At 40.5% G+C, this 27858-nt stretch overlaps 1 protein-coding gene across 1 annotated transcript; it reads right to left on the bottom strand.

Moving 5' to 3' along the window:
• Window positions 1–115: 115 nt before the first annotated feature.
• On the bottom strand, window positions 116–27665 carry bin3 (bridging integrator 3). The gene is made up of 9 exons (XM_068604512.1): window positions 27420–27665; window positions 22450–22498; window positions 21324–21364; window positions 16135–16196; window positions 14409–14545; window positions 9383–9423; window positions 4492–4633; window positions 3293–3427; window positions 116–1028 (listed from the first exon to the last, which is right to left on the bottom strand). The coding sequence occupies exons 1-9, from the start codon at window positions 27425–27427 to the stop codon at window positions 882–884; spliced, it is 762 nt and encodes a 253-aa protein (XP_068460613.1). The 5' UTR covers window positions 27428–27665; the 3' UTR covers window positions 116–881.
• Between the last annotated feature and the right edge of the window lie 193 nt (window positions 27666–27858).

A 27858-nucleotide genomic window follows, 5' to 3' on the forward strand; every position in this document is an offset into this window, starting at 1 on the left:
GAGAAGTTACAGAGAAAGGACTTTCTTTAGAGTGTGAGGCTTGTTGCAAACAGACAAACTGAACCACAAAATGACAAAAAAATGTATGGTGTGAATAAAAATTAAATTGTCATGATTAGTATTTTCCACTAGAGGGAGCACCAGCCTTTATTTTTGAAAAGACTTCAACAGTCTGAGTGGTCGACCTTTCAACATTGTTGCACGGGCACAATCAAACTTTACTGAAGATAGCTTTCATGTTACATCCACAGCTGGGACAATGTAGGCACTTAATGCACAGGTGGTGTTACCAATACCACCCTGTAGACCCCAATAGACAGCCCTCACAACATGGCACTAACTTGGAGCTAACCGACAAAAGTCAAAGTAGAGACTTACATGTTCTTGCTGGTAACTTACACTATATTACATAACAGTTGTAGTGTTTGTCACTTCAAACGTGGGTGATAAAAACCATACAGATTGTTAGTAATATTGCAGATGTGACTAATAAAAACATGCATGCTCATTTCCTGCTTCAGAAACAAACGCTTATAGACATCTTTGAAACCACAAAGTGTAACCTTGCTAATTAGTGATGAAAACAGTTTGATTCCTTAACAACAAAATATTACATATTGGCTTATAACGCTGCACTTGGCTGATGGCTTAGTTAATGTGGCATCTCAGCTGCTTTGAGTTGCAGAGAGTCTCTGGAGAAAGAATGAAACATGGGAGTGTAGTGCAAGAGGAATGAGGGGTGATGAGGCCGCAAGGAAACAATCTGATAATCAGGTTAAGGCTATTGCTGTCCGTTTGAACTGCACGAAGGAGCCTGAAAAGACTGCAGTCCATTCAGAGAGGCATGAAAGGAACCCATCCCAGTTTTCGGCTTTCCTCCCTCAGTCGTCTGCGACAATGGACAGAGCACGCAACTCGCTGAGCTTGGCCTCGGTCTCCCTCTCCCTCTGCTCGTCAGTCAGTCCCGCCTGGTCGATCTGGTCTGTTAAATCGCTGAAGATGTTGTACATTTCGGTGAAATAGACAACCTGGGGATCAGAAAAAAATATTGTCCCATCCAATAGAAATTCGAGAGGGTGCACAGACCTTTCTTAGATGCCTCTCAGGAAAAACTCCAACAAATTCATATCCAGACTGCTCGCACAATCTAACCATGCTCTTACTCACTAGTCTGAAGCTGTGGGTCTCATTCCTATTCACCTCTGCTAATGAGAAGTGATTTGAAAGGAGAAAAGGAAGCCCACAGATATCAAACAACTCCGACAAAGCCCCAAAAACCCCAGCACTTCGGTGGGTAGTGACCCTGCTTTTCTCTCCCAATCTGAACAAGAGATAGAGAGTGTTCACTGAAAGCTTTCTTGACACTTCCCACCCCTGCTTCTTCCCCTTAGTTCATGAGTCAGGCTCCCTAGAGAGTTGCTTTGATGATTAATAGACTTTAATCACATTACAAGACTCCAGAAGAGTAGGCAGAGAATGAAAGTACTGGGAAATACAACCCCTTGAACCCCCCCCCCCCCCCCCTCATGCAGCAATGCATACAATGCCATGCTCTTAAGAGGGCACCATTGGCTTCTCTGAAACTGCACGTGTCTTATTGTAGGCCGGAACAGCAAGACCAACCAAACAACAAGTAGGAGAAATGCTTACAGATTTGCTAATTCACAACAGAATAAGGGCTACATCAAGCTGGAAAGAACCAGGAGTCATGCATCGTATGCAGAAACAACATTTGCCTCACTCTGTCACGGACAAATTTGACAATGTCAGACCCAAAGAAAAAGAAGTTAAGTTTCTGAACCACCTTGTTGTACAAGCCTTTTTAAGTGCTCAGCCTGAAAGACCTTTGAATGTTTATACCAACATTTGCCACCTAAACCACACGAGTGGGCCATAAGCATTGGGTTACTGCTGTTTGTGGGGTGAAGCGGATATGCAGAACGGCTTGTTGAAAGAGCCATCGGAAATGTCTGTTTGACCCGTGATGATAATGTACACCAGATCAGTCTTTGAGTGCCCTCTGTAGCAAAGACACTCTATTATTACAATTAGCCCAGTCACCAGGAGGAGTAAACACAGCCTATGACCACCTACAGTACAAAAAGGAGTCTTTGGGTAAAGCAAAGCTTGAAATTAAATGACTTGTGTCTGGACATTTTAATACCACATACCACAGTCTCAGCTGCTTATTAATATGTATACAGAGATGTTGCACTTTAACCTCTTAGCCTACAACAATAATGAATAATGTATGTTGCATTTTAACCAGTAAGTCCTACAACATTGTGTGACCACTGTTTCACGAAACAGAAAATCCACTGGGAAAAGAATGCAATCTTAGAAACACATCTTAGAACACATGTGGAAAAGAATGCAAAATTAAGGGAAAAAGAAGACAATGTCTCAATTCATCAACATCTGTACAGGTGGACAGGTCAAGCCAAGTGTCCCACTGACAGTTTCAGGACAGTACTTGTGATAGTGAAGCTAGAGGCTCACAACAAAGGCAGTCTTGTGCCTTTTCCTGCTGCCGCTGGGAGCTGTGCAGCCACAGCGGCTGAGAGAGAAGGGAGTGGAGGATGAAACCAAGTATATGCAGGCTGGGGATGAGGTCCACTGGCCACCCACGTGTGGCTGTGTGTGTGTGTGTGTGTGTGTGTGTGTGTGTGTGTGTGTGTGTGTGCGTAAACATGTGTAAATGCCTTATTTAAAAAATAAAATTTTGTATAAAATTTGTTTTTGTACAAAGCTTATTAAGACCCAAGCTCAGATTTGTGAAATTATTGAATGTTTGTCATGACTGATAATCAGTCAGTTTGCTAATTTTAAGTTCAAAGTACAACATAGAAGTACATAATTGGCATTAGGTCTAGGGTAATCTAGTTAACTGATTAGGAGTGTGCCAGTGACTGTCCCAAAGAGGAAATGACATGGCCAGGCAGGTCTGGGGTGGGGGAGGGGGACATGGTGGCGCTAACTTGAGACGTCCAGCTGCTTTAAGAGAAGCTTCAGGTTAGAGGATGACATGCGGGGCTGCAGTGGAGCCAGACAGATGAGGCCTTCCTGGGCTAAACACAGCAGTGTGGGCCATCACTGGGGGTTAATCACATTAGGACGGCGTGGAGGGAGACAGACTGCCAGGATTATACACTCCCTTCCATCAGACACTTTATCCACTGTTGTTTAATCAACGCTCGGAGGGCGTAACAGACACTATGGAGAGAGAGTGTTTGTGTGTGCATGCACAAGCGCCTTATTGTTTGTGTACCTCTGGAGGGGGAAGATCACTAACCTGGGCCCTGATGAGAGCCTCAAAGCTGGGCTGGAAGTAGTCGATGCGGCTGTTGTAGAACTTGGGCATCTCGTCGAGCAGCTGCTTGTTCTTGGCCTCAAAGTCCTCCCTGACCGGTCGGAGCTCCTCTCTGGCCTGAGGTGTGGAAGAGAGAGAGGAAACAAAAAAATCATCACCTCTAATTTTACATAACGTCCCCCCCAATTCACCATGTCAGCTTGCATTGTTTTTTTTTACACATTCTTCTACGAAAACTGGTGAAAAGAGTTGCAGATTTTGAGAAAAACAAATGCCTACAAATAGAAACAAGTTTGTTTCAAGTATTTTAGCAGTGGAGCCATCTTAAGTGTCTTTCTTATTGTTCAGAAAGATATTTGTCTAATTCCCACGGAGAAGCAGTGCAAAAAAAAAAGGCTGTAATCACGATCACAGTGAGGAGGAGTGGGTTATGTGGGCAGACTTGGCTGTGAGTGGACTCCAGCACCACTGATCTGTGTGTGAATGTATTAGTGGGTAGTCTACTGTAGGCATATAGTTATGGAATGCACAATGAATATGTGTGAGAGGGTGAGAATTTCTATTAAGGGGAAAGGGGGAGTTGTTACATTAAAACTACAACATATTGTTGATCTACCGCATAATGGTTTGGTCTGTTCACACTAGTTAGTTTTCTTTACACATGCCAGTTAAAATGGCACACAAGTGTTTTGTTAAGATCCTTTCTTTAAGTGCACAAGGATTCAAAGGGCAGGGATATAGGGGCCTCTTCAAGGCTTTGTTCCCCTGATGGTGCTTTTCTCAATGTGTGTGGGTGGCTCGCCATTTGAGGAAGTGTTAGAGGCAATAGCATAGGCAGCACTGCAGCGCTATCTGTGAATGTGTGCGCTTCTGTAGTGGCCTCATGGTGTGTATGTGTGTGTCTACAATTCTCAATTACGTGCCTGTAGATGTGCAGCAGCGCCTTTTTGAAAAGGTACTACTTGAGAGCCTGGTAGCTTGCGTGGGTGAAGGACCGCACATGTACAGTATGCATGTGCTCAACTATTTTTGTTCATATTCAGTCAGCATTTGTGTCTTTTTCCACTTATTGTGCCCTATTCACAATATGTGCAACATGTAAGAGCATCTGAACTCTGCCCGTCTGCAGATAGAAGGAGCACTGGAGTGGACCAACACGTGCACCGATAAACCCAACGTACCTGATGTAGTTTGACCATAACGGGCCCGGTCTTTTCTTTTTCTTCATACTTCTCCGCTTTGGACTGCAACCGTTTGTAGTCCTGCAGCGCCTGCTCCCGGCGCTTTACCGACATGTTGAGGCTGGGGAAGACGCCGCTGTACCTGCGATAAACCAGCACACAGACAACCTTAGACATTTCTGACACAACCAATAGGGCACTAAAAACACACACGTGTGCATGTGTGCAAACAAAAAATACCCAGTCACTCGCATAAAAGTACTCAATAGGAAAAAAAAAGAAAACAATCCCAGAATTTTCTTGGGAGAAACTGAAGTTACTAAAATTATTAACTTATTAACAGCTTTTCTTGCTCAATGAAATTTGTAGACATGCATTCTGCAGGGCATCCTATCTTCATAAAAGTCATTATGAAATAATAAAATCCCTCTCCTCAACATCTTATTGTAGAGGTACTCTCAAACCCCAGAGGACAGCTCTGCATTAAGCTGCCTCTAATCTATTATCTAATTACTGTAGTTCAAAATGGCATGAAACAATTCATTTTGTGACAATTATCATATTCCAAATGAAAATATGTTCTTCCAACGAGAATCCTAGTCTTCAGCTCTAAAAATAGGAAAACACTCATCTGTAACTTAGCAACAGGAGTCTGAGCTTCATCCTGGGACTTGTTGCACTGGTTTTGTGGCCGCTTTTAATGGGAAGCACGAATACTGTATATAGTAAATATCCGACCCAATAATATTAAATAAAAAACAATTAACAAACCTGGATGATAGCCAACTAATAAAGATGACGAATGTATCTTCCTAGCATTATTTGTTCGTTGTCTCATTTTATAAGAAAAATAAAATACAACAAATGTATGCGTGAAGGGGAATTACCACAGCATCATAGGTCGATATTAAAATCCCAGCAGTCATCAACAAATTATGACCAAAGCAGACTTGACAAGACAAGCATTAAGACATCCTTCGTCTTTCTTACATGGAGACACAAACCAGTGACAGTGTTTAAAAAAAAAAAGACCACAACACTATTGTCTGCTACATGTGAGTCGGTAATAAAAACACTCTTAATGAAGAGTAAGATGTAGCTCTTTTGAATGACTCATTTAAAGCATTTTATTAACTGTGTAGGCACACTACTACAATAGTTTATTTCCCATAGCGTTATTAGTAAAACAAAATGTGTGGGAACATGATTTACGTTCTTCTCCATACCAACCCCTGCCCTGCTCCGTCCATCAGATGAGGGAGCCACTGAGAACTTGTGGATTGATTGTGAAATCCTAGATTGCTGCTGCGTCTGCCTGTGCACCTTAGCAGAAGGCAAGGACGGCAGTGTGTGTGTGTGTGTGGGGAAGGTGGAGGGGAACGTAGAAAGTGAAGCTTAGTCTCAGACAAGCAAGGATTGTTTCCCACAGGAAGTTAGGCAAGGAGTGGTCTTGTAGCGTTTCAGTGACATCACAGAGCTCAGCTTAGCCCAGCCCTGCAACCCACGCTCTACCGCTATTTATAAAATACCACTTTGGCCCAGTTTATGGCAGGCGTGGATGCCGATCCTCAAGTCTACTATCTGCTCCAGTGTACACATGCTTGAAGTGCCAAGGGATTATGTAACTGCCCTCTAGGCATGACTGCTCTCCAACACTATTGGCTGATGACAACGCAGCAGCAAACCAGCTTTCAGATGACACAAAGGCTGATCGCATTCTCACCAGCACACTTCACCTGACAGGCACGGAGCAATTTCCTCATGACACATCATGATGGCGTGCTGTTTGTGCTCTGAAGTGGGACAGCATTGCCAGAAACTACTATGTTTCAGTACAGATACTTAAGGGCCCCTTCTCTCCTGGCGCTGAAGGAGGAGATAGAGGTAGACACAAAGCCAATTGTTTGTTAACCCATTCCTGCTCTCTCCATGCTGGATGCTTATGTCTCACTTACATTCAGGGCTCTCTGTGTCCAGACGTTATAGTGACTCAGCTGTGTCAAAGGCTCCCACACAAGAATATGCAGCAGTGGGCCTGGTTGAAGATGACTTGGTAATGACAGCTACTGGACATTTCCCTCGATGCCCTAATCGTAGCTGGATTGGTTGTACCAATCAGCCGGCGAGGTCTGCATTTCCGGTCTTGTCTCCATGAGGTCTTACACTGATTGAGGACCACGTTAGGACCAAGTGCTCACCACTGTACATGTGACAGGTCAAGCTGTGGTAAACAAGCTGGATGGAAACAGCAGCTAGACCAGAGAGTTTTGTTTATGAGTGGCCGCCAATCCACAGCTCGGCCAGTCTGACCAAGCCATGCCCAAGTCTGGTCTAGACACCCTCAGTCTAGGAGGCTCACATACCTCAGTCACTACTGCAAAACAACACAAAACAAACCACTAACAATATGGAAAATGGAATTGTTCCAAAGTGTGACAATCTCAGCTGAAGACCGAAAAATGCCTGAAAAGGTTACGTCATGTGGCCAGCTTTGTTAAGATATGTCTTCTGTAAATGTAAAATAACTACCACCTGTTGTTGTATAAATGGATTAAGAGCAGCAGGCCATGGGAACTTGTGAGTGTGTGACGTACACAGCAGCAGAGCCTCCTTTGTCTCAGAAGGAGAGTTTGATCTGCCGCAACTTGTCTCGTGTTTGTTGATCAAAACTCAGGTAGCCTGGAAACATGATACACAAGATACGATAGGGAAACGAAGCTTCATAGCAAACGAACATCCCAGGTACGACATTTTAATTTTATTAGAAAAATTCAACAACAAAGTTAAAAACAACTGAATCACTGCACCCTAAACAAAGATCAGCCCCACAGCGAAGGACAATTAGTCCTGTCATTTCCAGGCCTCACAACCTGTACTAGGGCCGATTGAAAGGAATCATGTGGCTTGTCTAGTCACAGGGAAGACGTCTCCGAACAGGCCTGACTTCTGTCTCACCCAAAAGAGCAACGGAGCGAAAGGGCTAGGTTAAGAGGCCAAGATAAATAGATAAGGCCTAGATAAATACTTCAATGCCCACGCACTCCCGTCACATAAAAACAGTGATGTCATCGAGTGACCCCGCTGAGTGGACAAAACTCACGTCTGAGCCTGAGAGAGAGGAATAGGCAGAAGGGGAGATAGGGTGGCCTTTTTTTCATTAGTTTACTGTACATTTTAACACACCAAGTGCCAACATTTTAAATGGCCACAATAACTAACACATAGACACAAGGACATATCTTACGCACACACACGAGTATACACAAACACACACGCGTACACACAAACACATAATTCAAGGTCTTCCATTAACATTAACGTTCTCCTTTTCAACTCTTCTCTAATTTTCTTCATGATGACACAAAATCACCAATAGAGTATTCTAAGACCAAGTAAACAATGACAAATATTCATTAGTGATGGACTAATGGAATCTTAATGGAAGCTGTAAAGTATAGTAGCTTTTGTGTCTCTGTTTTCTATAGAAGTCACTTAGTAATAAAACTAATAATTAATAGAGCAGTGTTTTTAAGGAGGGTAAAAAGTTGAGGCCAGTTTAGCTTTGCTTCATTTAAGAACTTACTTCCTCTGCTCCATTTCAGAATCATGTAAATTCCTATCTTTATGATCTAAAATACCATATTTGTGAGACAACACACCCCTCCAAAATTTAAGTTGTTATGTGTATGTGTGTGTGTGTGTGTGTGTGTGTGTGTGTGTGTGTGTGTGTGTGTGTGTGTGTGTGTGTGTGTGTGTGTGTTAGAGAGAGTGTGCACGGTCCTGAGACAGTTTCCCTCCTCAACCAATCCACGGCTCTGGGCCCAGGAAGCTGGGCCCTTTGCCATATTCTGAGCCTGCCCACACGTCCGCCTTCCGCCCACCAGGAAGAGGAAATTAGAACCATTCCATCCTGTCATTGCTCCGCCACCAGAGCACACAAGGAAGACAGCGCTTCGCAATCTCACAAACGCACACACACACACACACACACACACACACACACACACACACACACACACACACACACACACTCACACACACACTCACTCACACACACACTATTTGTTTAACAGGGGAATCTCTTGATAATGGTTGTTTAAAAAAAACAACTAACAAGCTTCTTGGGTTCAACATAAACCCTCAATAGAAAAATATATGCACATGCTCTCATAACCAGCATATGTATAATCCATCTCCTGGGAGGAGCCAAGAGGAGGAAGCAAAACCTTAACAAGCGCTCCGGAAGAAGGGTGGGATAGTCCAACCACTCCCTTTAGTACCTCTGCTTTGCATGTGCGTTTACAGTGTGTTGATGTGTGTGTGTGTGTGTGTGTGTGTGTGTGTGTGTGTGTGTGTGTGTGTGTGTGTGTGTGTGTGTGTGTAAAAAAGTGACGCTTAAGGAATGGAATAGTATTTACCGCCTTCTCAAAAGGGGGCGAATATTAGGAATGAGAACCAAATAAACCTTCTTCCAGATGCACTACCATCACAGCAGCACCACTCAGTCCCTACTTAATTTTTACAATCTGTACTACACTTCAGGCCTTCCAGTGTGTAAAGAGCTGCGTCAATAATAAAAATGTTACAAGGCACCGGACTTAATCTGCCCAATGTGTCTTATGGATTTACCACATCAGGAACTTCAAGCTACACAAACTGAACTAATACAACTTTACAATACTTTTCTGGGAATTTATAATACATCTAAATTCACTCTATGGCGGAGTGTGAAAAACTCTTTCACCCTGCTTTAAACAAATGTTAAACTTGCTGACAACAACTACTATGTGACCCTGGTCTGAAATAAAGAGTAATTTAAAGAAAGCCCTTAAAATATAGAAAAAAACAACAACAAAAAACAAGATAACTAGAAATAAGGACAAACACTTACTTTTTTAGAGGGTCAATAACGGTCTTCTGGATCTGGTTGACCTGTAATAAAAATGAACAATTGTTAACATAAGCAAAAAGAAGCTCTATGGAGACATTACAAGTTGTTATGCATTGTCAAATTGAGTTAAATCAAAACCTAACTCTGAACAAAATAGCATCTACATCAGTTGCTCATTAGCTGCAAAGTAATGCCGCTGCACAAACATCAACAATTGTGTACATTTCAAACAGAACACTCAAGAAAAAGGAGGGAGGGGAGGGGGGGGGGGCTTGCAAAGAAACTTTCATGACGTTGACTTTCTTATTGTACACAAGCCCTGAGGAGAAACCCCTGAATATTCATTGAGCTTGCGATACAAAAGGATGGAACTGTCAGGGGACGGACATGAAAGCAAAGCCCAACTGATTTCAAATCCTGTAGAGGGTGGGCTGCCTTACAAGATGAAAGTTCTTTGCAAACAAACATTTTAACAATAACAGTTTATATTTTTCTGCATTCTCCTTCTGGTTGCCAGAACTGACAGGGGAGGGAGGGAGGGGAAAGGGGGTGTTAAATGGAAGTAAATGAACATCTCATCATGAGGCCTCCAGCCCCGGCACCAAGTCTCATCGACAGAAGTTGGCGCACAATTAATAAAGTTTCCAGCGTAATTTACATTGCAGATTCAAAATGACTGTTACTACTGGCTCTTCACGAATGACAGAATGCTAAGTTAATAAGGCAATCAAGTAAAGTGAAGAGCAAATGCTAAGAACAGCAGAGAAGAATTTTAAAACAACGAGATCTGAAGTGACAGCTGCATGATAACAGTGAGCAGCTCCACTAATCATATGTTCAATCACTATTGGAAGGACAGTCAATCACACAACAACAAGGAAGCAAGATCGCAGCTGTGCTCTGTAAAAATGCCCTGACCGTCTATGAGAACATACAGCAACACTCACCGCTTCACACAGGCAGATTTCCAAGTACAAAATGGTTGATTATGGTTTGAGGGAAAACAGAGAACCAATAACAAATAAGTACATGGGAATTCACATTTTCTTTGTTTTACATATTCACACCATCCCCCCTCCCTGACTTGAGCTGCGCCGCTGCTTCTAAGGTGAGAGCATGCAGCGAGGAGGGAGAACAACAGCGGCAGATTTGCTTAAGCATGCTGGTGCCCTCTACCCTCTGCCCCTTCCCACAGTGAGGGGGGGCAGCGCTATTCCTTGGAGGCCCTGCAAAGCCTGAGGCCGGCGCTCAAGCAGTAGTCTCCATCAGTGAGTCACGGGGCAGAGGCCATCCCGGCACACAGGCCTCCCAAAAATACACACAGATCGCAGAGGAAATCAATATCCCTCCAAACGGAGCATCCTCTACTGCGCTGCCGCCATCTACACTGGGGCTCAGCTTCGACAGCAGTGTGCCGGCGGGGCTGTGCGCCCTCCTCAGCCCCAGAAATAAAACACACAGACCTGGGCCACTGCTGCCTTCATTATCGCTGCACGTTTTATCTGCTGGCTCTCTCACTTGCGGACCCTGCGGCGGAACATCTCGTCTCAACGCGGAGAAGAGCAAAGGGTGGATGCTTTTGTGTCTGTTTTGCAGGAGCAGTAGGGTTTGCTGTTGGTGCCGTCAGAATCAACAGTCGGCTTGAAGGGAGAAGCTCGAGTAGTGTTCCAGTGAGCTGTGCTGGATTTTAAACACCTAGCAAACCTGGGGTGATATTCCACATAGCAGGCTGACCAAAAAGTGCTCAAAATCACTATTTAGCCTTCAGCTTACTTTCAGCCACACAGCCCTGCCCAAACCCAGAATGGAGCATTGTGTAAAGACAAGGATTTTTATTTAGTAAGACTCAAAGAAGAGCAGAGAAAATCAGGTGTGACCTAGCTGTCAAAATCCACTCCGGATTAAAGTGTGTTAAAAAAAAACATACAACCACGTCAATAACATTGGTGACTGTTGTCCTCCACAAGTGAAAACTGTGCTGGAAACAAAGTGCCGAGCTGAATCAATGTCAAACATGTCCCAGCCAAACATGAAAACTACACACCATGGAGCCAAAACTATACTCTATGAAGGCATGGTATGCATTCAGCTACCAGAGACTGCTTAAAATGTGAAACTACAAATCACATGCGACGACAGAGACTTGTTGAGGGTACTGAGGAGAGATGGCAGATATAAAGCTTACAGTTTTAGCCAGGAGGAAAATGTAAGCAGGGAGACTGTTAAAAAAGTAAATCTTCAATCTTTGTTCTGCAAATGATGTGGAAAGAAAGAGGAGGAGTTCAAATACTCCTTCATCCAATGACAACACTGGTGAAACATTTTCTTCAGTTCCAAATTCTAAAACAGTAAAAAAATAAAGGGAAAAAACATGTACATAGTATAAATTTCTCAAGAAGGTTAAAGCTACTCCACACTGAAAACAGTAAAACTGTCAGGATTGCTCTCCTGGGCGCTCAACCAAGCCAAGTCCTAGAACATACACACCCCGGGTCACAAACCCACACGCTCCATCCAGCCCACATTCTACTTTGTCTAGTCACTCAAAATGGCTCCTGTAAAATTTGATGAGCTGTGAGCAAAGCCGGTCTGAAAGACTGGTAAGTTATAGCTGAAGAAGAAAGGACAGAAACAAAAAGTGACAGCACTGCTAAAGTACAGTTGCTTGTAATTCATTTAACATATTTAGCATATATATCCAATACAATCATTTTCTCTTTCTTTGCCACATTTAAGTCACTTTTTTTTTATAAAAGTAGAAAGTACATTAGGCCTAAAATCTAGTATTCCACTTACTAACTCATGACATAAATTTAGAAATGTATTTTCAATCTAAGTGGCAAGTTATAATAATGAGACCTTTCTGTGAGAGTATATCTCAGGGGATGGGTTAGGTTTGATTTTCTATTGAAATTGAGTCCAGTTCATGAAATTTCAGAGAAAAAAAAAGTCCCGTCCACTGAACCCTATATTTACAAATTATAATGGTGTGTTTTTCCAGAGATGCTAAATTTACATTTTACCATGGAATAAATAAAGTACCCACTTGACAGACGTTTTGGACCTAGCATAGTAAAGCTGCGTTCATACTGAATGTGTCACGAATGTTAAAAAGAGCGCTGAGCAATAAATAAGCATTAAGAAACATTGAACAGAGAAGCGCGACAGCGGTCTTCAGGCCTGGCGCCAGGCTCTGATTAGTGGGAGGGCACAATTCATTATTTTTTTACAGCCATGTCATAAACATGATACATAGTCCAAACAAAAAACTCTTTTATAAATTGCATCATGTAATTTTCGGATTATTTAGCTGAGGGTGCAGCGGGCACTACTTATGTGACAGGGTGACAACTTCAGTCATTGTTGTACATTTATGAAATTACAATGCCAAAGTGCATGCTGGGTAAAGATCACCGACTTGTCATGATACTCCGTCGCACAGGAGACTCCCCGCGACAGAGTTTGACAGGACTCCCCAGCATGCAGTTCAGTGGTGTAAGTTTATAAATGTGAAACCTTTACTGAAGTTCTTATCCCTGACAGCTAAGTAGCTCCGCTTGCTGCATCCAGAGCTATTGCTGTGAAAATGAAATGCTACTGTTTGCTGACAGCTATGGCAATGCGCCACTGGTTTGACGGTATGCCGACCATAGAGCTGGGCCTTTTGGTCTTAACCATAACTTATAGTCATTCTTTTGTTGTTAAATTCTTTTTTTTTTTTAAATATTAGAATAATTATAATACTCGGCGGGCCGGATTAAAACCGGGCGTAGTTTGCCCACCCCTGTGATAGAAAATTGTTTTTGAGTTATGAAATCATTCTGGTACACACCTATATGTGAAAATAAAGGGGATGTTTTTTTGAAGACAACAAATGTGAAAAGCCCAAAACACCAAACAGCAAGGCAATGAGTCAAGAAAACACAGAAGGAAAGAAAAGTAAATCTGTGTACGCCTTAGTGTGATCTCCTGTATTTTTTCCCCTTTAAAAGTCTACCTTACACGGTGTTGTGCCTTAAGGATGCACACATGTGGTGCCACTATGATTCACTTTATAACTACCTGTGGCAATGATTGTAATCAAAAAACCCGAAGTGCACCCGGCAAATAATCTGAAGAGGCCTGATAGCCAAAGAAGAGATCTTTGCAAAATACAGCTATGAGATAGTGAGTATTGGAAGGAAAAGTCTACCGAGCTGCAGTTGCCCCTTAGGACAAAACATGCAAGAGTGAAAACAAACAGAGATTAAAGGAAACACACTGCAAATCAACAAATACTCTAAATATCGATTCACACAAAAAAAAGTGCCATAAGAGGCAAAACATTAGTAAAGGAAGTTATGGACCAGTTATCTAGTTGTACAACGAAAACATGACTTGAGAAATTTACAGGGTTGTATCATAAAGGGCAGTATTATACATTCAAGCTAATTACGGTTGCTCTTCTCCATGATGAAAAAAAAAACAAACTTGTAACCTTGCAAGTTATATGCATTATGTATTGTACGTACAAAAAAAAGAAGGAAAGAAAAGTGTTGAACTGAAGCCAAAGGTTTGTTTCAAGAAGTAAAATATTAGACTTGCTATGCATAGTTACTTCTATATATTTTGTGTTAGGACATACAGTATTTTCCTGTGGAAAAAAAAGCCTTTCCATTGTATGAGTTGTTTTAGACACCAGTGAGTCACAAATGCATGAATCTTCACAGCTGATAACCAGTAGCTTGAGCTTATAGATGATGATGCCACAGATGCTTTTCAAAAACAGCAGAAGGAAAGGCATACGGATAGTTTTTAGTCCACAGACTGCACAATATTGACAAATATGAAAACAAGCATTTTCAACAAAAATCCGTCTAGTTTCCTACTTTGTATGTCTGAGGAACGACATTTCCCCCGATACTATTATAAAGGTATCTGTGCCAATGGCAAGTGCCAAGCAAACAAAGCAGAGAAAGACACAAAAGAGTGAGATAACACACTAAAAATTCAAAGAGCAAGAGACTTGTGTGGGAATGGGTCTGACCTTCTCCTGGTTGAAGGAGTCCATCCTTCTCATAGCTGTATCCAAAGCAGTCATGGAATCCAGGAAGGCCTGGTCCTGCTCACACAGCGGGTTACTAAGCAGGTCTGCAGAGATCTTCACTGCTGCCTTGGACATGGCTGAGACAGACACACACACACACACACACACACACACACACACACACACACACACACACAGTCAATGGATATTGTTAAAAAAAAAGGTTAAGGACAATCATGTAAACTACAGGCTATATAAATGGCCACTGAAGATGTCCTAACCCTAATCTCCATAGTATAATTTTTACATTTTTTTTTTTTGTGGATTACCGTAATTGTTTTTTCTGTATATTTGTTTGGTTGTGGTAGAGTAATAAAAAATTAGCTTTTGGAATATAAAAAAAGAGCCAAGTGGCACAATGCGGCCCACATTGTAAAAAATCGGAGGGGTTGTTGGGGTTAGATGCCGTGTTGAATATTCACCAGAGCACCAACAATCTTTGCAATGTCTATACTGACAGCACCAATTACTGTTAATCTGCACACATGCCACGTTGTTTAGACACAGAGCACATATCAGATTATGGCTTCACAGTCAAAATAAATGAGCTTCACTGAGGAGATACAAGCTGACAGAAAAGGCTGTGGTGAAAATTAGCTTCATGGAGATCTGGAACAGTCATTGGTCTCTTTTCACACTCCCTCAGGATTCTCTCAAGACCAATTTTCAGCCAATCAATTATCGTTCTGTGCCACTTCTGAATGTTTCCCCATTTGACAGGTAACAAATTGACTGAGAGACATGTATATCGTAGGGTCATGAAAAGCAAAAGGTGACCTGAGGGTAGTGATTTAATTATTTGTGTTAGTAAGGTGCAAATAAGTGAAGTCTCTTGTAATCACCTGGGGCTAAAACCACGTGAACAACTCCTCAGTATGCAAAGCACAGTTATTCCTGCCACTTACTTCGCCTTCTGTTACTTAGTCTAATTGAAATTGTGAACCGGAGCAAGCCTTAAAAGATATTATCGTTCCTCACTGGCTAATTGGAAGCGAGTTCAATAGAGTTCTGCGAATCAACACCCTTGACTTGATGAATGACGGTTGATATAGAAAGCAGTGTATTAAATGCAGTGCCGACATGCAGAGTAGGTCCAGTTCTTTGTTTGGGAGCAGTTGTTGGAGACGGGACCTGTGCAACAGATGGAATCCATTAACGATAATGAGGGCCTGACAGCTACGACACTTTGATGATGCCGACATCCATATTCCAGAGCACAAAGGAGAGGAAATGAAGAAGTCTCTCACTCTTCCATCCGTCCCCGGTCTTCCACCCCCACAACTGACTACTTACCACAGGCCGTTGCTATTGCTGCTTCCAAAAGTACACAACTCCAAAACCAACAAATAAAAAGTGGAGTAAATATTGTTTCTGTGACTGACAATTGCCTGAATAAATGAGGGCAGATATGGTAGACGAATCGAGCCCTACGTTCATAAATCCAAAACACACCTATGATAGCCTGGAAAAACCTCTAAAAGATTAAGGTGAAGGCCCGCACTTTGTCATGTTGTTCAGAGAACTGATGCACCAGCAAAAAACCCCAGACAACGAAAAAGTCTTTCTAGCCCCAAAAAACCTGCCAAGCAACATCAAGTATGTTGGTGAACAAGTGGAGATCAATGGCACACCAGGCGGTAACACACACGTTGGTGGTGGAACACACCTAAATCAGCCTCGGTGCTTTTCTTCATGTCTTTGTGAAGCTTTTTTGTCTGATCCTCCAGCCTGAAAGACAAGGAGAATGATTATCTGCAAGCTTCTGGTCTAGTAATACAGTAAAACATCAGCAACACTGACAACAATGGGAAATATGGGATAAAATGTATAACAGACAATGTCATTAAACAGAGGAGAGAAAAAAGACAAAACATGACAAAAATGCCACATTGTGTCCATATTTCATACAACAAATCTATATATTTTTCAAAATCAATTCCATGCATTCAAGACGTGTTAAGAAGAAAAAAAACGCCAAACCAAAAAAAAAAAAATCAAGAAAAGGAAATTAGTATATGTATATTTTTAAAAAAAAACTGGTTTAAGAAGGAATTACACATTTCATTGATTCCACATAAAACGCTAATTAATAATTCAGGAAATCCTTCTCGTTACTGTCAACTACATTTCCTCTGAAAAGCATTAATGTCTTCAATCATTCCACTGCTCATATTCCATTGATGGGTGTTAAAAATGGCAATTACCAGACTATGGAGGCTGAAAACACACGCCATTCATTACATCAATTAAGGCAAACGAGGGGTTTAGCATCTCCCCTGAGACTGCTGTCATATCATTTCTCCTGTTTTATGAAAAAGGGAATGTGGTGGTTTCATTTCCATCTTTGCTTTGAGGTATTATACCAACAGGGAAGACAATAGCCGTGTAATCCTAAAGGATTTCTGGTGGGGGCACTATGGCCACTGGCCATAAGATTTAGGAAACTGGTAACCCACAAATGGCAGTCTGGGGTCTCCAAATACAGGGCTTTGGCTTTTTTTCTATTTTTCTGCAGCTGGGAAATAAACACATAGTCGGTCATTGCAGTAAACGCAAAGGTGCCTGAACTAAACATGTGATTGGTTTTCTGCTGTCTCGACTTGGACTATTAAAACTGTTATACCTAGTAGTTGGAGTTGGGCTTCAAATAAAGAATGAACAATTAAAGTATTTATATATATATATATATAATTATTAATTTATCAATGAAATGTTTAATATGTTTATAGAAAACACAATGACACGGCTTCATTATATACAAAAAAACACAAGTGACAGGATAGTTATAATTCAGGTAATATCAACTCCAAAAAAGGGCAACAGATTGTGTTATTATCAAATTAAATCAAACAGCTTGTGCAACATAGCCCAAGGTCTAAGGGTAACTACAAATCTGTAATTATTTCCTATCATAACTTGTTCCACTACATGCTTTTGTCTGTCTTGACGTGTTTTAGGATTCTGCACTGAATCGCCACAGACCAGATGGAGGTTGTTCCAAAAATGTCATTTGCATTAAATGATGCAACTTCATCTTCTATTGTTCACACAACATCTGTCAGAACAATCTCCACAGTAACTTCTAGTATTTAACTCGCCAATTAAATGGAACTGGGTCTCATAAGCCATATCAGCCCTCTTACAGCATTTAAAATATATTAATACATTACAAATATTTAGAAATAGACTTTTCTAAATGCAGCAAATGCATACTCAAATACTCAAATAATTGCCAATATGACAATACTTCAAGCAGGATTTAGTCAGTATAATAATTGAAGGGCTTCTTCCTGTTTCCATAACATAAATGTGCTGTGAAGAGTACAATCATACAATCATCAGTGTTTACATTTTGTTAAGAACATTTAAAGAGAACTCAAAAGGTCACTAAAGAGGCAAAATTTCTATGCAGCAATTTTATTACAATTTGTTGACATGGACACGAGTAACCTGTAGATATATTTTAATTAGGCTACTAGTAGTCTGGTTACTCATTTCTGCGTGACATTCACACTGAACAAACTGGCAACAAGAGAGCCAATATTTGATCATTAACTGGATTATTCTTGTCCATGTGAATGCACCTTTAACGTCTGGAAATGCTGATATATTGTAAGTGTTTAATAATTTCTGTCTTTGGGAGGCCAGCAAGTAAAATCAGTTGAGAAATCATACTACATAAGTAAACTTTGTTTTGGATGCAAGTATGAATGCCAGTGGAGTCAACTGAGGGCATCATGCAAAACAAACTCAAACTAAAATAAATACTCTTGTAAATTGGCTGACACAGTTAACACTTAAGAGTAATGAAAGGAGGAAAATATGGAATGAGGAAAATAACAGTATAACCCTGCCAATCATGGAGATCGGGTTGCAGGATGGTGGGTGAAAGCATCTCACTATGTAAACAAACTGAGTCCAATGCCTGTTCACATGATGTGTTTTTGTAGTGTGTGTTTGTGCATGTGAAATTCTTGTCACCTCCTACTTTAAAATGTGCTGCATAATGTTGTTGCCGCTTCCCTACTCTGTCAGCACTGACGGTAGGAGAGCAATCCTGGATGAGTGCCAGGTGAGCCTGGAGTCTCTTTCCAAAAGGTGCTAATAGAGTGGCTGCTATTTGCAACCGAACCCTAACGTTGGGCCTGTATAGCCACAATCTTCTTGCCTGGTCCCCTTTTGTGCATACTCAGCGGTTATAACTAAGACGCCAGGTCAGGCAATGCAGTTAAACCAATTAAATAAACAATAGATCGGGGGATATTCGGTAATTGCAGAAATATTGTATTAGTCATTTCATTAAATCCTTTTTCTAGCTGACTAAATATTTGTAAAAATGATAAGAAATTTAAGATTTTTCGATCAAAGACGTTTATGCATGATATGCGTTTAATTAAAAACAACTAAAATGTCCTAATATAATGTTATAAGACTTCTACAACTCTTAAATATTGATGTCACAATTGTTCTCAAAAACCGAGCTTCCGTCCAGCTTTAGTCAAGCTATGAGAAAAGCTTGCTGCTGTACTTATTTTTGATTCAATATCATTCATCCAGAAAAATCCCAAGTGAATTTACACAAATCTTTTGTCAGGCAGATGGAATTCAAAAATGAGAACCGTGTTTAAATCTACCAAGTATATTTAGGCCACAGATGCACCACAGTGTGTTGATATGGATCTCTAGGGTGGAGAACCTAAAAGTCTGTACAGGCCTGCTGCTCTGACTCATCTATAAGGTCTATTGGCACCACACCTTCCTGATAATGGGCCCTCCTACTCAACAAAACCTAAGAGGCAAATGGTGCTCCCACTCATTCTGCAGGGCCCTCAGGGAGTTTCTATAACCTCAGCCTTGCAGTAAGAGAGGCCCCGATATACTGAGCTCTCAGGTCTTGGGTGCTTACGGGCTCTGAAGCCCTCTCTTTATTGTTTCATAGAAACACTGAGATCATGTTAGTCAATTCAAATTAGACTGATCAAATTATAAATTACATTTGTTGTTTAGACATTTTAGTCACTTGTAAAATGCCTTTAGTATGTTTACACCCACAAATTAATGAAATACTTTGGACATTTAGACCTATTTTATGAACACTAAAGGTGCATTTACAGGTAATTTTATAGGAGTACAACCTTAACACTAGCTTTCAATGAGGAAGCTCTCTTTCTTTCAGACATTATTGTAGCTCAAATATTGTAGCTCCTTTCACAGTTCAATGTTGAGAAAAGAAAAAGAGTAGCACCCAAACGCAGCGGGATTTGGCAAATTGTGTGGAACAAAGAAACTGTATACAAATTTGGTCACAGATCAGTAGTGCAGGATAAATTACCATTCACCCAATTGAAAGCACTAAAAAGAACACCATGTTACATAAATGCCTGCATTAGACCTCTAGCACACCACAGAAAGTAGGTGTTGAGTTCATTATGATCCTGTATAGGGTTGCAAAATTCCAGGAATATTCAAAGTTGGAAACTTTCCACGGGAATAAACAGGAATTAACAGAGATAAACTGGAAATGTTGGGGTAATTTAACTGTATTTATCTTGTCATAAGCAGACATGCATGCAAACATTGATAATACAACTTTTAAAAATTACATTTTTGACCTCTTGTGAGTCGAACTTTAAACATGAACATTGAATAAAAAAAGGTGTATTCCGTATGATCACCACCCCCCCAACACAAACTTCTTTCTTTAGTGTTTTTCCCTGAATCCTTTCAGGTTTAAATGCTTCCTTCCTGGACCTACATGAACTAGTTCAGTTCATAGTTCATAATTAAAAAATGTGAACTAAGTTCACAGCTCCGAAAAATGAACTAGTTCAGTTATTTTTTTTCAATATGTTGCAGCTATAATTGAAATCTCTATTTGTCTGCAATACCGCTCTTGGCCTCTACGCAACTCAGTACTCTCACACTTGCCAGGCGTCGGGCTAAAACGTTCAGACGCAACATTGATGACAAAAACGTCAAAAACAACAGAACGTTTTATGTTTACGTTTATGTTTCTGGCAGACGATGTTCCCAACCAGCTGCATTCAGGGTCCAGCTGAGCTCGGCGTGCATAGTCTTGTTCTCAACTACATTTAAGTTCCCTGTTAAATGCTTTTGCAATAAAAAGTAGGCACTTTTTTTTTTTTAATTCCCAAAATTCCCGAGCCAAAATTCCCATGGAAAGTTTCCGGAAAGTTTCCGCCCCTTTGCAACCCTAATCCTATATCACAAACACTGCATAGATATTTGAATACCACATATAGGATATACACTACCGTTCAAAAGTTTGGGGTTACTTAGAAATGTCCTTATTTTTTTTTTACAAAAAAGCAGTTTTATTCAATGAAGATACTATTAAATGATTTAGAAATACACCAAATACATTGCTAATGTGGTAAATGACTATTCTAGGTGGAATTGTCTGGTTTTTAATGAAATATCTACAGAGGTGTATAAAGGCCCATTTTAAGCAACCATCACTCCAGTGTTGTAATGGTACATTGTGTTTACTAATCACCTTAGAAGACTCATGAATGATTAAAAACCCTTGTGCAAATTTGTTAGCACAGCTGAAAACAGTTCTGCTGGTGAGAGAAGCTATAAAACTGGCCTTCCTTTGAGCCAGTTGAGTATCTGGAGCATCACATTTGTGGGTTCCATTAAACTCTCAAAATGGCCAGAAAAAGAGAACTTTCATGTGAAGCTTGCCAGTCTATTCTTGTTCTTAGAAATGAAGGCTACTCCATGCGAGAACTTGCGAAGAAACTGAAAATTTGTCTGGGTGACCCCCAACCTTTTGAATTGTAGTGTAGGTCGTCTCCGTAATATAGACGTTTGTCGAACATGCAGACTTACTTTTGCAACTTGTCATATTCTCGTTCGAAGTCTCTTTCAACCTAAAGAAAAACATAATCAATGTAAAAATTCTGTGGTTTATGGTTTCATTATTTATTGTGTGTCAATAGGATGAACCTAAGGCATAAGCACACGATATTGCATACACCATACACAGTCTAATTAATTACATGTCCTAAGAATCAAGTCAAAAGCAAACTTGGGGACAAAATTTCTCCATACATGTTCACATCATCTGAAGTGAAGCTAAAGATGTGTCGATAAATTAGACTGATAACAAATTAAGAGGCGACGACATAGTTTGAAATGTAAGACATACTAGCAACAACTAGTGCTTATTCGGTGTCCGATTAAATTATGTACATGAGTTGTCAAGGCTTGTGTTAGCAACCCCTTTACCTAATGCCAATAGTTCCCAGGCCATGTACTTTCTTGGGAATTGGAACTGTTGGGGGACACCGACCACATTGAAGGAATTATAACAAAAGAGGTTCCAGGGGTTGAAACAGAAGTAACATACTGAGTGCATCAAGTTCCCAGGGTCAACAAGGGCTAAGACAGTTTGTCCAACCAGGTCTCTAAAACATGCCAAGCAGGCTACACAGGCCGTCTGGGTTCCTGTCTTGTGGTTCTGTGGACTCCTGGATGTAAACACAGTGACTAAAACAACGAGGAGGGCAGCTGACACTTTGTCACCAGCGGATCTTCTAACTGGGCTGCCTCTAACCCACTCCCTGTTTTTTGCCGAGGATGGCACAGGAAGCTGGAAACCCAGTCTGACAGCAACTGCCGGGCCACAGACCCATTACAGTGGAAGTGGTTTTCTCCAGCAAGGAGATCACCCACTCACTGTCACTTCAAGGTAACCACCTCTGCCCGTTTGCATGGGTCAGACATTACTTTCGGGTGAGGCTCTCGCTTATTTATACTACTACTCATGTTGTATACACCAATTTGGAAACTACAGCAAAACCTTCACAAAAACATGGTTTGTATAGTTTTACAAATAATCCCTAAAAAAGTAAGTTTTTAATTATTAATTTAAATAGACTTGGCTGAATTTTATGCACTAAACATTTTTGATTAATGAGTAAATTGAGTCGTTTTGTTCTCGTGAGAGACTTACAGTTTTAGAGACAATCTGCTTCTTTGGTTGTCCAATCTTGAAGGGAATCCTGAAATCACACAAAAGCAAATGACAGGTGACAGACATAAGCAACTGAAAAGTAACTACCAAAAAGGTGGAATAACTGAATGCTTAGATTGTCATCTGTTGCATGATAGGTGACAATAGACTGGTACAGGTCAAAAGGTGAACAAGCGCTTCTTTCAGATCTCTGACACCAACAATCTGAAGCAGTTAACTCCTGCTGCTCAGCAGTGTCATCACTAAACATATCTGGCTCCCTTTGCAGGCGGATATCACAGAAGGGGTTGTCCCTCTTCTCAGTGTGGCTTTCCTACATGACCCCGGCTGGCAATCAAACATAGATGCACACGCTTCATTGTATATCAGGAAAAATCCTATGCCGAGACAACCTGATATATTGGGACTCAAAGGGCACAGCCAGGATAATGACTTGCTTTGAAAAATACAACTTGAGACCATTAATACAAATCAATCCCAAAACCAAACATGTCTTGGGGGTTTCGTGTAACTGCAGTAGTTACATCTCATTTTGAGAATGAAATACAAACTTTTCTTCACTCTAGAAAGAAAAATACACAGACATTCTGACAATAGTTTTGGTAAAAGAAAAAGAAACCGGTTCCTTTTTAGTTAAAACACAATCTTTTATCCACATTTCAAAACCTTGTCATTCCCTTAATAAGTTGTTGCCGAGCATCAGACTGCTTTTGAAAAGCGTAAGACAGAAAGAAAAAAACTGCCATGCCAATATGCTGGGCTGTAGGTTGCCATTGATGTGGCACTAATAGCCTGAAATCTAAGCTATATGATGGATAGTTGCTGCTGACAGGCAGGGTGAGGCAGCAGCTGCGTCAAAAGAAAGGTGTGTAGACTAATGAGATGGAAAAGAGAGGGTGTGATGTAGGGCCTCGTTGTGCAACCAGGGAATGCAACTGAAGTGTGGGGAAGATCCTTTTGATGACAGCTCAATCACAAAACTCAATATGGTCAAATAACAGCAGGATTAACCTAGTAAAAAATAACACAAAAAAAGGTTTCACAAGTGGTTGAGGTATCAAGATGTCTTTTGATTAGCTGGCTCTGTGCTGGTGCTGTGCATTAGTTTCTATCAACTACCAATTGCCCTGACCTTATATCTTGATTGGACATTTGAACAAATCTGTTATTCATCCAAATCTTAACCGATCATCAATGCTTCAAAATATGTTGTTGCTTTTGGCTCAGGAAAGAAGTTTCACCCAGTATGTCATCATTTGGGTGGGCCAATATGGAAAATAACCACAGCAATTACTCACCACCATCTTATGTGACTCACCTTTCGATTACCTGATCAGTACTCTATTACGTCATATTAAATAAAGAATGTACGTGCGTAACCGTCTTTAAAATTGTATGAATTTCTTTTCCAAAATACAACAGCAGTATAATTAATGTAATTAACTGAACGTAAACTGAAGATCAGTGCTCTCTCAAAGCTACAATTAGTAGAAACAGCCTGCCTGAGACTACTACTTTCGCGCAAGATCCGTTTTCAACCCCACTTTAGAATAAATTCAGCCTGGTCAGACACGTATCAACCATTCACAAAAAGCTGCCTGCCTAAACATTAGTTAACTGTGATGTGTACATATTCCATGAAACTTTTATCCAGTGTTAGCACACAAGCGCCTACTTTTTGTCACAACTGTTCCTCTTGCTAATGAAGAATTCCTTTGTTTGGCATATGCCCTCATGATTTGTGATACCTTAACTGATCCTTTTCCAGTGTTTATGAATGATGACTATGTTATTTAGCCAGAAACTACAACTACACACGTGCCTCACATATCAATAGGTTTCATATTAATATGTATTGTATGCATCTTGCTACTGGGAAAAAGTGCAAAACACATATTCCTCTGAGGGACATGAAAGGTGTTGTTACTAATAATATTTGTGATTGTTTTAATTAGTGTGTCTACATGTGTGATAATTGCTGTGTATGACAGAATTGTCATTTGATTTTCTACTTTGTCTGGGGTCTATTTTGTAAAAGAAATGTTGATCTCCATGAGACTGCAATTTTGCATTAGTTTATTTTTTTCATTTGGTGGGTGTCTGGGAGAAAATTATGACATCTACAGCAAAAAAAAATGTTCTCTTTGCTATGTTTTGGCAGCACTGACCATGATGGGATTCATTTCTCGATGACATCAAGCGAGTACATCCAAGTGTAACTGTATTAGAATGGATTTTCCCTTTAACGTACCAAAGGATGGCTTTTCTATATTCGACAGAAAAAAAACTGGAGAGAGTCCTTAATGTTACAGATTCAGAGTGTATCCACTTCTACAAAGAGCCAAAGGAAAGTGGTCACTCTCTTCAACCGCTCATGAGAACTGGCAAACACACAGAGTGAAGTGTGCTATGGGAGGGAGAGGGGAAATGTAGCAGGCAACCAACCAGAGGGAGAAAATGAGGGAGGATGGTAGTCACTGTGAGAATAATTTCTAATGTTTCTTCACACAGCCATCTTTCTGTAGGGGCTGTCACATTTAGAAACACTGGTAAGTTTGGTTCTGTGAACCCAGAACTAGCGTCTGACATGGCAGAGGCCTGACCGCAAGACAGCTGAAGACAGAAAACGTATGTGTTACACCAGCTGAAGTCCCAATTTTTCTGAAAGAAATCTAAGCCTAGTGATAGCTTGCATGAGCAGTTCAACTGATTGCACAATGCTTTGATATTTAGTGCTATATACTGACAATTTGAATAAAAAAATCTTAAGTAAGAATTATTTGTACATATACAGTACTTGAATCCGAAAATGTACTTAATAAATAAACATTTACTCACACAAGTACATAATGTATGAACCAATATCTCAAGGGATACATAAAGAGGATAGTTTTAAGAACTACGATGGTGGAGCATCTAAGTTACAAAAAAGGTTATTGGTCATATTTGGTCATTGTCCATTTTCAGGCCAAAAAAGAAAGTGATCTCTTACACATTTGCTGTCATCATCATCAGCAAGATGGTCAACTTGCATTTCCAGAGCTATCTGATCTTTGCTGTAATAGGCTACACATCACTGCCATCAAGCAAGCACGTAGGGAAGAACAAAGACACAACAGTCTTCTCTATCCGGGACACATTACGCATCGACTGGAAGAACCAATGGCTTTTCACTAAAACTGCAAATGTGTACGCCATTAGAGGGACATTGCATCATTCAACCTTGGATATTCCATGGAGCACAGAGGGCTAGTTGAAGAAGTTGGGAAGTAGAATTGTTCTGATAATGACCTCAAAGTCAAACCTCTCACGTCATAAGGCAAGTTTGCAGGCCCTAGTGGAATGCGTCAGTCAGCACAGCCCATAAAGGACTCTTTTCACTGGTCGAGCACCCCACTCTTGACCTTGTGTTTGGCAGTGCGTGCTGGTAGAAGTGTCGCTTGCCAGCTATTAACTGTCTGGCTGAAATGTGTGACGTCATTTTGCTTCCTTGATTATTGTCCTCCCTGAAAATTACATTAGGAATATGTTACATATTGTAAAGGGAGTTAGTATACATACACATAAATGAAAGATTTTGTTGGTGACCTTATATGTGTTCGGTTTACCGCATTTCAACTGCAGTCATAAATTGTGGGAAACAGGCTCTGTTACTATTCAGACCTCTTTTGAAATTCATAAACAGCAACACACAATCGAGAGCATGTAAGACAAAGATTCCTATACTTATATTACCATAAGAAATCAATTACTGATATATCTAAATCCTATGTAATGTAATGAAATTCAAAAAAATGTTGTCAAAAGAACAAGACAGAATTCAACCATTATTGGGTTGCAAACTTCCCATAAACTGTAGAAGAGAAACAATCCAGCTTCATTGCCTTCATAGTCTAAAAACCTAAACTGTAAGGACGATTGGTCAAATGTTATTACTGAAGTAATAATATTCGTTTTTGTCAAACAACCAAAAGGTTCCAACTGACCAAATGTATGTTGAGAAACAGATCTGATCAATTCAAACAAGACAAAGGCTTGCAAAACATGTTCGGTCTGAAAAGTATACATTTGTTGATATAATACGATACAAATGAAAGTGTTATCCCTTTCATATTCCTTCCTTAATAGGGTTATTTTCATAATTGATTAATCTGACTTTTTTTTCAACCGCAACAAAAAGGTGACATCTTCAAAATGCATTACTTTGACACAAAACATATATTAATATCACAATCACGTAATACAAGGAATTGCTTCCAGTAGATAACTTCAGACTTGAAGATTAGCAGCCGAAACGTAATATATTGGTATGTCTGTACAAGAGCACACAAACTAAGAAAGAAACTCGATGTTTGTCATTGATGCATGTTGACAACAGTGAAGGCAGGATCCAATCCCTTCAGCGGTAACCCTGATGACCTCATAACCACTGCTAGTCGCGACAATAGTTTCCAATGAATGCGAAAGCCTCAACCTATGTTTAGTTAAACAGAATACATAAACAAGCAGCTACAACTATAGATAGGAGTATTACTCTGTCTGTGCGTGTTCGCTTGCTAGCTAAGTTAACTTAATGTTTCTAAACTAGCCTAATTTGGTCACGTACAAGCTAAACAACGTTACGTTATCAAACCCCTTCGGTCAAAATTGACTCTTTGCAACAACGTAGCGTTACGTTGCCACTTGGTGGAAACTGTTTCCGTGACCGAAGCCGTTGCCCGTGTGTCACCAGTTTTACTGTCTCTCTGAAAGGTTATAGTGGTGAGTTTATAACAAGCTAGCTAACTCCTGTTCAACTGTAGCGATAATGATGTGTAACGTTAGCGCTACCAGGAAATAGCCGGAGCCCGTTGACAAGCCATCAGTCCTTGTTCTTTATTATAGACTATATCTTCTTACGTTATACTTTCAATCTAATACGCCGAATTAATTATGTAGATAATACGTACCAGCTCATTTTGACTGAATTTCTATTCCGGTTTCATTGGGTAGTTAGTTTTATTATCTTCCAAGGACCTCATCCCCTTTCCCTAGTCAACAGTCGAGCTTTAAACAGGAAGTCCGGAGATTAGCCGCTTGTGTTTCCTCTTAGGACGTCTTTGTCAGAAAGCGGAAAAAAATGATACACGTTTTGATGCGTTCATATAATAATACCAGACGGCTATTGTCCACATGATATTGTAAGATGTGTGTTTAAATTCAGAAATATTCGTGTGTGTGTGTGTGTGTGTGTGTGTGTGTGTGTGTGTGTGTGTGTGTGTGTGTGTGTGTGTGTGTGTGTGAGTGTGAGTGTGTGTGTGCGTGTATACGCGTCGGCGTGCGTGTGTTCGTCTGCGCGTAGAGATCCAAGTAAACTGAAGGCAAGTGATATTTTTCTTTATTCAAGTA

Source organism: Clinocottus analis, unplaced genomic scaffold (genome assembly GCF_023055335.1).
Source record: "Clinocottus analis isolate CAN_PGR_092001 unplaced genomic scaffold, fCliAna1.0.p SCAF_7, whole genome shotgun sequence".
Taxonomy (NCBI): Eukaryota; Metazoa; Chordata; class Actinopteri; order Perciformes; family Cottidae; genus Clinocottus; species Clinocottus analis.

Bases quoted from the DNA above. Each gene is read 5' to 3' on its own strand.
- bin3 (XM_068604512.1), bottom strand. The intron at 16,197-21,323 runs GTAAGTCTGCAT...CTTGTCTTTCAG, and splicing joins GAATATGACAAGTTGCAAAA to GCTGGAGGATCAGACAAAAA. The intron at 3,428-4,491 runs GTACGTTGGGTT...TCCACACCTCAG, and splicing joins TTATGGTCAAACTACATCAG to GCCAGAGAGGAGCTCCGACC.